This window comes from Chenopodium quinoa, unplaced genomic scaffold (genome assembly GCF_001683475.1).
Source record: "Chenopodium quinoa cultivar QQ74 unplaced genomic scaffold, ASM168347v1, whole genome shotgun sequence".
Classification (NCBI taxonomy): Eukaryota; Viridiplantae; Streptophyta; class Magnoliopsida; order Caryophyllales; family Amaranthaceae; genus Chenopodium; species Chenopodium quinoa.
This window is the reverse complement of record NW_018743292.1, coordinates 1,520,324-1,530,716: the sequence shown is the minus strand read 5'-3', so window position 1 is coordinate 1,530,716 and position 10,393 is coordinate 1,520,324. Positions and strand designations below refer to the sequence as shown.

The window sequence follows — 10,393 nt, the reverse complement described above, 5'->3', positions numbered from 1 at the left end:
GCAGGTGGACCGTTGACGGTGGTCGCCTGGTGTCCTGGTGTACTGGACGGTGGTCGGAGACTCAGAGGAGACAGTCAGACAGGAGGGAGGACGAAAGAGTGGAGAAAGGCTGAGAGCGTGAGAGGATTAGAGGAATTAGGGTTTTTTTATTTTTTCATTATATACCTAGGGTATTTAGTTTTGGGCCAGGCAGGGGTTTTGTAGGATTGGGCTTATAATTCAGTTGGGTTTTTTTAAAAAAAAATAATTTTTTATAACTAAATCAGTACCGGTTCCGGGTACCCGGATTGTCTGGATCCGGGACCGGGTACCCGGAACTGGAATTGGTTTAAACCGGGTACCCAGTGGGTACCGGGTCCGAAATTTTAGGACCCGGTCCCGGAACCGGTTACAACCGGGTCCGACATTTTGGACCCGGTCCCGGAACCGGTGGGACCAGTTCCGGGTCCGGACCCGGCGGATCCTAACCGGTTCCGGGTCCGGTACCGGGTACCCTGGGTCTTTGCTCACCCCTAATGTCAACAGCTCATTCTCTACGCTTAGACTCAGGTCGCCTTTTGGCTAATCCAACCGAGTATAGGACTATTCTTGGCAGTTTGCAATACTTGTCTCTTACTCGGCCGGGCGTTTCCTTTTGTGTTAATCGTCTTTCACAATATATGCACAAGCCAACTGATGAACATTACAATGCCTTGAAGCGACTACTTTGTTATCTTGCGGGCTCTCTCCACAAGGGCATACTCTTGCATCACAAATCCCCGTAGTCCTTGCACGCATTTACAGATGCTGATTGGGCAGGGAATCGAGATGATTATGTCTCCACTACGGGCTACATTGTTTATCTTGGCAAAAATCCTATTCGTTGGAGTTCTAACAAGCAAAGAACACTTGCTTGTTCTTCAACTGAAGCTGAATACCGAGCCCTTGCGTCCACTACTGCTGAGGTTCTTTGGGTAATCAACTTGCTAACTGAGCTTGATCTTAATTCATTGCATTTGCCTACTATTTTTTGTGATAACATGGGGGCAACTTACGTGGCTGCCAATCCCAAGTTCCACTCAAAAACGAAGCACCTTGCTCTTGATTATCATTTTGTCCATGAAAGTGTTCAAAAAGGGATCCTACGGGTGTCTTACATCTCAACCAAAGATCAACTTGCTGATGCTCTTACTAAGCCACTATCTCGTACGCAATTTGAGTTACTTAATGCCAAGATTGGTCTCGTCGTTCGACCATCCTTCTTGCGGGGGGATGTTGAAAATAAGACTACCAAGTCAAGTTAGTTGAGCATAATTATAGGAGATTATTCTCTATTATCTTATTATTCCTTATTTATTTAAGTTTAACGTATAATTCTCCAGGTTAGTTGTTATAACTTGTATATATACATACTTTGTATAATGAAAACATTAAGCTAATCAATATACACTTGATTATTCTTCTACAATTATTTCTCTACCTCTAATAGTTTAAGTCATTAATGACTCTAATAACTTGAATTTCCGTTTAATTTAAAATTTTAATGAAAACTCACGCTGGTCAACTAGACCGAAAGAAAGTTTTCTCAGTCTAAGCCGCATCACAATTCACACAACAAAAAAAAAAAAAAAGCAAAAAAATAATAAATAAATAAAATTACAAAATAATAAATAAATTAGGCTTTTTAATCTTTAATAGCGCTCCATATCAGTTATGATTGCAAGTATATTCTTATAAGTTATAATGGTACAAAATAATGCTAATGTATTTTAAGATTTTACATTTTATACATATTCATAGAATTAAATAATAATAGCTATTTAATGTTTGCAGCGCGGATCGATTTAAAAAAATTAGAAAACCGCATCTAAACCATAAACCTCGATTTGATCGAAATTCTAAACCGCACGAAATCGCAATTTTAGACCGCACTTTGAATTGCCTAACAAGCATCAATACTCGAAACAAATACATAAAATTGAAGAAAGCAAAACTTGTAAATACCAAGATAAATTTAAATAGAGAGAAAGAATTACATAGCCAATCTCCAATGTAAAAGGTTTGTTGAGAGGCCCAATAGGTGTAGTTAATGCCTTGATTCCATCCTGCGTTTCCTCCGACAATCAATCGCTCTTCTCCGTTAACACCACCAATCATTAACGTTACCAACACCACCACCCACATTATCACCAACTTCTCCCCTGAAAATTTCATGATTTTAATTAATCTCTTTTTTTTTTTTTTTAGTTGTACTTTTTATTTGGGTGCAGTTATATTTAAGTTATGAATGAATCAAGATTAAAATGTTACTACTTATGATAATGATTAGTTTCCTTAGTTGAGTGTAAAATCATAATGCACTATCAAATTAACTTTACACGATTTCTTTCCATTTGTGAGATATCACATAGCATAATTGCGTACCTTTTTGTGCATGATTTATCTCCTTTTAGAATTTCTCATTTATGACAGTTATGAAATGGGATGACTTAAAAGCTGGGCTTGGGCTTGGTAGTGTAGTTTCACATGTTGTGTTAGCGTGTCTTGTGCTCAAGTGAGTTGTGCCTGTAACGAATTAAGAAAAAGTTTTCGTGTTGTAACAAACTCGTGTAGATTTTTCATAAAAGATAATAATGATTATTTGACTATCTCAAGCCTTTGTTGGGCCTTGTGATTCTAGCGTATTTTGGGCCTTGAATTTCCACCATGGACTGGACTAGGCGTTCTTGAGCCCATGACTGCCATCTTGAGCTCAAGCTAAGCTTAGTAAAAAATTCTTCCTTAATCAGTGAAGTATTTTGTATTTTGTTCTTTAAATTTCAAACCTGTTTATAATTTGTGCACCAACTCACACTTACTACAACTCTCATAAGTCAAAAATCGTACCCTGTCTAAGAAAAGTCATATATGTCACCTTTATTTACGTCATTGTTATACTAGCCATTTGAATATCTTGCTTATACAAAAAAATTGAACCCCTAATACTGCAGCAAGAAGAGAAAATGAGTAGAGAAGGTAAGGTAGTCTGTGTGACCGGAGCGTCCGGTTACATTGCTTCATGGCTAGTGAAGCTCCTTCTTCAACGTGGTTACACCGTGAAAGCCACAGTTCGCGATCCTAGTATGTTCCGTTCTCCTCCCTTTTCTTTCTCTCATTACATCCTAAATTTCATTTAATTTTATCATATTGTGCAAATTCTCATAAAAAACAATCTAACATATTGGCCTTGTTTGGCTGTTGGCTGCCGGCAGTTTAATTTGGTTGGTCTGACTGGCTGTTAGCATTGGCTGTTTTTGTAACAAATTGCGTATTACTGCAGATGATCCAAAGAAAGTAGAGCATTTGCGTTCTCTAGATGGAGCAAAGGAACGGCTTTACTTATTTCCTGCAAATCTGTTGGAGGAGGGCTCTTTTGATGCTGCTGTCGAAGGTTGCGAAGGTGTTTTTCACACTGCATCCCCCTTAACCTATGATTTTAAAGATCCGCAGGTATCAACAACTTATATATCATATTACCTTCTCAAGCATTTTGTTTGTTAAATGTGGCCAAAGCATGCAGCCTTTTACATAGAGCTCTATCCTAAAACACTCCATTAATCGTCGATTTCATTGTTGTATACTGACTATATATGGAGAAAGCGACATGAATTAATGGCTTGAATGTTAGCTGAATTGTAGTGTATGATTAAGCCTTGATTTTAACAGGAGAAGATTATATTGTTTCTTTCTTTCCTTTCTAAATTATCTTTCTTATTTTCGGATCATATCAGGCTGAGTTGCTTGATCCTGCAGTGAAGGGAACACTTAATGTTCTTAATTCCTGTGCAAAAGTTCCATCAATAAAGAGAGTAATTCTGACATCTTCAATAGCAGCAGTTGTATACAATGGCAGACCTTTGAGTCCTGAGGTGGTAGTTGACGAAAGTTGGTTTTCTGATCCTGATTTTTGTAGGGAATCAAAGGTGAATTATCGATCATATCATATACTTTGTACTTAATATTACTGATTTTTTAAAAATCGATCCTAAACTAGTCCGGTTGAAGCTTGATCATGAGTATACATGTGACAGAGTGCTCTGGTTATTCTGCAGGAGTGGTATGCTCTCTCCAAAGTATTGGCTGAAGATGCTGCTTGGAAGTTTGCGAAAGACAAGGGTATTGACATGGTAACGATTAATCCATCAGTTGTTATCGGACCATTATTACAGCCAACGCTTAACACAAGTTCTGCTGCATTTGCACAACTGTTTAGTGGTAAGCATCATGTTTAAGACTCCTCCCAATGTAACCTTACATGTTTAAATCTCCCCGATTCATCAAGAAATTGATAATGATTCAAATGTAGTGTTATGACTTTTGACTATCATAATTTTTTAAAATGGACGGTTGAGATTATTTTGTATTTAATTAGTAATTTTAATTAAAAAATAATTTTAAATATATTTTATCTTCCAGAAATTATTTTTGTAGTATTTTAGGAATTCTTGAAAAAAAAATATATAAAAAAATTAAAAAAATTATAAATAAACAAACCATCTCAGCCATTCATTTTTAAAAAATTGTGGTAGTCAAAAGCCATAGGACTACATTAGAATTTTCAGGAAATTGCGCTGGTATTGGACTGATAAGTCTGTCTGATGCTTGGGAGAATTAAGTTGTTATTGCTCATCAAATGACTGATATAGTAACTAATTCTGCAATTTATGCAGGATCAGAAACTTATCCTAACATAACTTTCAGTTGGGTTCATGTCAAAGATGTTGCTAATGCTCATATCCTGGCACTCGAGGTACCATCAGCTAACGGCAGGTATAACTTAGCTGAAACTGTCTCCCATTTCTCAGACACAGTGAGGATACTAAGAGAGCTTTACCCTGACGCCGTACTCCCTGAAAAGTAAGCTGTTTCGTTCTTAAGAATCCTCTATTGTCAGGTGTCCTACTGTAATCTGCTTGTTTCTGATACTTTTCTGAGGGACCAAATTTCTACAGGTGTGCAGATGATGGTCCTTTGGAGCCGGCATTCCAGGTTGCGCAGGAGAAAGCTCGCAGTTTGGGTGTCGACTATATCCCATTCAAAACAAGTCTTAAGGAGACTGTTGAAAGCCTCAAAGAGAAGGGGTTTATCAGCCTCTGAGATTCATTTGAAGATCATAAACTAGTGTATGAAAGGCCTCGAGTGTATGTTGAACTAATGTAATTTACTAGTGATTGTATCTGTATGCTGCATTGGTGAGTGCTAGTTTGGATATTGCTGCGTATCAAAGGCATACTTGGAGTATCAGTTTGGATATTGAGCTGAAATTATCATAGATCAAGTGCTTATTGCTGAGTTTTGATGATATTAATGGAGTAACTAGACTTGACTTGATAAGAATCTAACCACTAGTGTGATAGTGTCACATCCTCACATACGTAGTAATCCCCCCTATTTAATTATTTGCTCCACTTTTTATTTCCGGCCGAATTTTAGTACGAGCACATACATATTTAACCAAACAATTGATAAGAAATTAAAAATCATATATCATTAACCCGAGCGACAACTTAAGGGCGGAGATTCCCTACCTTTTTCACACACCTCTTCAAAAACTTTGTTCGCTAATCCGGACCGAATTGACTCGTGAGAGATTCCTATTTGATAAGTTATCTCACCTTATCTACAAATAAATCAATATATATTGGGTTTTTAATTTTTCCAAACTCATCATTATTCCCTAATCCCCAACCATGATTTTTGACTTCCTTATAAATTTTGCTACTAATGTCCTTTGCATCTAACAATTATTAATGTAAGGTACATTCCAATGAGCACCGAAATACATTGGTGTACTTTTGCACCGTAATTGTATCTAACAATTTTTTTTTTTTTTTTTGGTGTTCCACCCGGTTCACCTTTGGGCTAATCCGAATTTGAGGATTAGTTCTGGATGGTTAGGTTTCAATCCCTTCCCAATTGTTGTTGTTGTGGGGATCGAATACGCGGTCCTCCCTGCTAAATGTAGCTCCAATCACCACTACACCAACAACCAATTAGTTGCATCTAACAATTATTATACGGGGTACATTCAAATGAACACCGTAATACATTCGGATTCTCTCCGGTGTATCACATAAGCCAAAAACCTAATTGGAGTGGTTATCAATATTAACCACTTAAAACTCACCAACGCACCATAATTATTGAAACACACACGTCACTAATGACGTGTTCTTTAACATTTATGTATTACACTACAACTTTGACCGACACAAATTAATTTTGAATACTCGTAATCGCAATTAATTCCGTTGTATTTATTTATAGTAAACAAATAACTGAAGATCAGAAAGTGAATAGTTTCATCTCAACCAACTTCACTGTTCACAGTTCACAGTTCACACCACAAAAAATAGCAGCAAGTAAGAGAGAGAAAGAGTGAGGAGAGAGAAAATGAGCGGAGCAGGGAAGACGGTATGTGTGACCGGAGCATCTGGTTACATCGCTTCATGGCTAGTTAAGCTTCTTCTTCAGCGCGGTTACTCTGTTCGAGCCACCGTTCGTGATCCCAGTTTGTTTCTTTCTCTCTCTCTCTCTCTCTCTCTTTTTTTAATTTGTTTTTCGATTATTGAATTTCGGTGTGTTTGTTTTGTTATATTTATAATCGATGATGTAATTGAATTTTGAGTTGTGTTGTGGGTGAAATTGTGTTGAGGGTTTTTGGAGATGATTGCGTTTGATGTTTTTCATTTGCTGAGTAATTGTTAGTAATTTGGGGTTAAATTGTGTGTTTTTAAGGGTTATTTTTGTTGAATTTTGTGAATAATTTTAGGGTTTTTCAACTTTTTCTGCATTCATTTGTGATTGCGTTAATAAAATTATTTTGGGTTGTGGGAGGTAGTATAAGATTTAGGAAGATTTGTTTAGGAAAATGTTGGAGAATTGAAGATGATGCTGATTGTTGTCGAAGATTAAATCGAGGTTGATTTGTATATAGTCCTATATAAAGGATTTTTTGGTGACCAATTGGTTTGGATCATAGAGATGCTGATTTCTGGACCGACTCAGCCATTAAACAAGCTTAAGAAAAGAAGGACTTGATCAATTTGAACTTGATTTGCTCGTATATAATCTGATTCAATCATTTTGTTGTCTTACATAACCCCGATAATGATCTATGTGTGTAATTGAACTGCATTTATTCCTTGTCACTTATTGTGGTCTTCAAAAAGAGCAAAGGAGAAAGGGAAAAGAAAAGGGAATTATGCACTTCCTTATCCTATTTTATACTAATTATTGTTTGCCCCTTTTGCAAAATCAACACACCCTAGGATTTGCTTTTCCTCTAGCTTTGTTTCTATCTTTTTGGTCGCCATCACTAACTAGCTTTTCCGCTCCATATTACACCCAATTCAGTTAGGGTGCTACTAAAGTATCCCAACATGTATTTGACAGAGAACAAATGTAGACTTGACTTATGATTACTTGGGTTTGTGGGTATTGGGAAGTAGTATGTAAGTGCTTCTGGTGTCGATGTGCAGGAACTGCAAATGGAAGTTTCTGCAAACCATTGTCTATTCGTGGATGTAAGTATTAAATGCAATAAGTCTATGCAGAGAGTGTGCTTTGGGAGAGTGAATACATTCACATTGGCCATTCATTTAGACCAAAACTTCTACACTGCAGTAGTATAGACTGGGGAGGTGCTGGAGAGGGAAGAACGAAGTTGTAATGAAGTATTCAATGATTTGTCTATATCTAGCAGACTGGGGAGTGCATTGCCATCAATATTTTTTTTTGAAGGATTACGTCACATATATTGCTAATTTTTTGAGATTGTTGTGTGATATGCTGAAACATGATCATATTTTCTATTGTTCTCTATGAGCACATTAACTTTTTGAAAAGATGTAATGGTCTCTTTTTCTTTTTTCAATTTTGTAACTGTAGTTGGATAGCTTTTTTATGGTGGAGTTGCTTCTTGTTGCAGATAATCCGAAGAAAGTTGAGCACTTGCTTTCTCTAGATGGAGCTAAGGAGCGACTTCACTTGTTTACTGCAAACCTGTTGGAGGAGGGATCTTTTGATGCTGCTGTGGAGGGTTGTGACGGTGTTTTTCACACTGCTTCTCCCTTCTACCATGATGTTAAAGATCCAGAGGTTCATCTTTTCCTTTGCACATTTCTTTGTTCTTTTCTTGCATGCTGTTCATTACATATGGCATATTGGTAGTGGCGGGCCTTTGATAACACGTTATGTTCTGTACTAGTGACCTATGGACTATATATCTGTTACCAGTTAGACTGGTTCTTTGTAAGCCTGCTCATTTGAAACTAACTTAATTTGAGAATACGCAGTTCTGTAGTGGTCATTGTTGTGGGAAGAGAGGGTTTCATGAAATTGCAAGTATTACTTATAAGATGAGACCAACTAACATTGTTGTTTTGCTGCCTTGTACGAGTATAAACCTGGTACTCACATCATTTTTGTGGTGAACCATTTTGGTATATGTTTATTTTCATGGCTTTACCCATTGTCATTTATATGATGCATAATTTTTCTATTACTATTGTATTGCTTTATGGGCCTTACTAGTTTATTAAAATGAATTACCGTTAGCAGAAAAGTGCACCGTGCTAAGCAGTTATGTTAATGTTTCTTTGGTTTATAGATGATTTTTTCCTTCCTGACCTGTTTTCTTCACTTCTTATTAGGCTGAATTGCTTGATCCTGCTGTGAAGGGAACACTTAATGTTCTCAATGCCTGTGTAAAAGTCCCATCAATAAAAAGGGTGGTGCTGACATCTTCAATGGCAGCGGTTGCTTACAATAGCAGACCTCGAACTCCGGAAGTGGTGGTTGATGAAACCTGGTTTACTGATGCAAATCTCAGTAGGGAAACAAAGGTTCATAAATGTCAAACTTTTGCTTCTTCACTGCTTTAAATGTGACTTGGGAAGTGATCATAGAAGTAAGTTAACCAATGCCAGCTGCTTGCTGTGTCTTCAATGTGTAGGAACTGAAGCTGTAATCAATGATAGGAACTTAGGATAGTTAACACTGGTTGTGCATGCCAACTTTTTAATTTAAGAGTATAATTTAAGAGGGCCGTGGATTTGAATCAAATCCCATATATTTTTGCTGCATGCAATTCTTACTGTGATGTTTATGGCCTGTGATGCTTATTCTCTCGGTTTGTTGACGCATACATTCCAAGCACTTATTTCTTGTCTAAAAAAATATCATATTCAAACTTCTAAATCTTGAGTTGATACAGATGTGGTATGTGCTCTCTAAAACTTTGGCTGAGGAAGCAGCATGGAAGTTTGTGAAAGAGAAGGGCATTGATATGGTGACTATAAATCCGGCAATGGTTATTGGACCACTGTTGCAGCCAACACTCAACACAAGTGCTGCTGCAATAGCGAAATTATTTGGTTTGTGCCTTGAGAAATTTTATTGTTCCTATCAAGATGAGCTGAAAGCTGATCCATTTTAAACTACAGCTGTTTTTTGATAATTTTTTTATTCCCAATCTTGCAGGTTCTGAAACTTATAAAAACATGACTCTTGGTTGGGTACATGTTAATGATGTTGCCATGGCACATATCCTGGCACTTGAAGTCTCTTCAGCTGAAGGAAGATACTGCTTAGTTGAAAGCACTGCGCATTATGCAGATATTGTGAAGATTTTGAAAGAGCTTTATCCGAATGCCAAACTCCCTGAAAAGTAAGTTGTTTCTTCAGTATTCCTTCTGTTAGGTGCGAATTTGTCTGTTTCCATATTGCTAACTTTCTGAATCTCCAAATTACTTCAGGTGTGAAGATGACAGTCCTTTGAAGCCATTATACCAAGTCTCGAAGAAGAAAACTCAAAGTTTAGGCATTGACTATATTCCTCTCAAAACAAGCGTCAAGGAGACTGTTGAAAGCCTGAAGGAGAAGGGGTTTGTCAGCATTTAAGTTACACATGAAATCAATAGCTAGTTTTTAATAAGAGGCTTTTGATTGATTTTTGTATGTGTTGGTGGGTCATGTTGCTTATGCATGACTTTAGCAAGTACCCCCAGATATTATTCTCAAACCATGTCTTAAAACTTTTTATACATTTATAATAAGGGTTACTCTATATTACTTCATATTTGACTTAACATCCTCACCATACACGGATCACGGATGTATGTCATCTGGTTATATATATTCGGAGTAGCTTCATGGCTAGTAAATGCTACTGTTCGCGATCCAATTATATCCTTCTCTTTCTGTATTTTCTATTAGTACTCGTATTTTGTAGTTAACATTTTATTATATGAAGTGCATATTAAGTAGGTGATTTAAATGTCTTTGTAGCTCTGGCATAGTAGTGCATATTTTACACGAATATCTTGATATTTTTGTTTATCTAGTGCATATCTTAATTTTAAAATAATTTGCT

General features: G+C 36.8%; 2 protein-coding genes across 2 annotated transcripts; both read left to right on the top strand.

Annotated features, from left to right (window-relative positions):
- The first annotated feature begins 2,841 nt into the window (after positions 1–2,841).
- Positions 2,842–5,320, top strand: LOC110736243 (cinnamoyl-CoA reductase 1-like). Its single transcript, XM_021916414.1, has 6 exons — positions 2,842–3,099; positions 3,299–3,468; positions 3,750–3,941; positions 4,071–4,233; positions 4,689–4,875; positions 4,971–5,320. Exons 1-6 carry the CDS (start codon positions 2,982–2,984, stop codon positions 5,113–5,115), a joined length of 975 nt encoding a protein of 324 aa, XP_021772106.1. The 5' UTR covers positions 2,842–2,981; the 3' UTR covers positions 5,116–5,320.
- A 970-nt stretch (positions 5,321–6,290) lies between these two features.
- LOC110736242 (cinnamoyl-CoA reductase 1-like) lies at positions 6,291–10,207 on the top strand. Its single transcript, XM_021916413.1, has 6 exons — positions 6,291–6,529; positions 7,949–8,118; positions 8,673–8,864; positions 9,236–9,395; positions 9,502–9,688; positions 9,777–10,207. The coding sequence occupies exons 1-6, from the start codon at positions 6,412–6,414 to the stop codon at positions 9,919–9,921; spliced, it is 972 nt and encodes a 323-aa protein (XP_021772105.1). The 5' UTR covers positions 6,291–6,411; the 3' UTR covers positions 9,922–10,207.
- Positions 10,208–10,393: the final 186 nt, after the last annotated feature.

What these genes read in the sequence shown, in the direction of transcription:
- LOC110736242 (XM_021916413.1), top strand. Translation starts at nt 6,412, where the DNA reads ATGAGCGGAGCAGGGAAGACGGTATGTGTGACCGGAGCATCTGGTTAC. An exon ending in AGCCACCGTTCGTGATCCCA is followed by an intron (nt 6,530 to 7,948) that starts GTTTGTTTCTTT and finishes TTCTTGTTGCAG; the next exon opens with ATAATCCGAAGAAAGTTGAG. An exon ending in ATCTCAGTAGGGAAACAAAG is followed by an intron (nt 8,865 to 9,235) that starts GTTCATAAATGT and finishes GAGTTGATACAG; the next exon opens with ATGTGGTATGTGCTCTCTAA.
- LOC110736243 (XM_021916414.1), top strand. Translation starts at nt 2,982, where the DNA reads ATGAGTAGAGAAGGTAAGGTAGTCTGTGTGACCGGAGCGTCCGGTTAC. An exon ending in AGCCACAGTTCGCGATCCTA is followed by an intron (nt 3,100 to 3,298) that starts GTATGTTCCGTT and finishes GTATTACTGCAG; the next exon opens with ATGATCCAAAGAAAGTAGAG. An exon ending in ATTTGCACAACTGTTTAGTG is followed by an intron (nt 4,234 to 4,688) that starts GTAAGCATCATG and finishes CAATTTATGCAG; the next exon opens with GATCAGAAACTTATCCTAAC.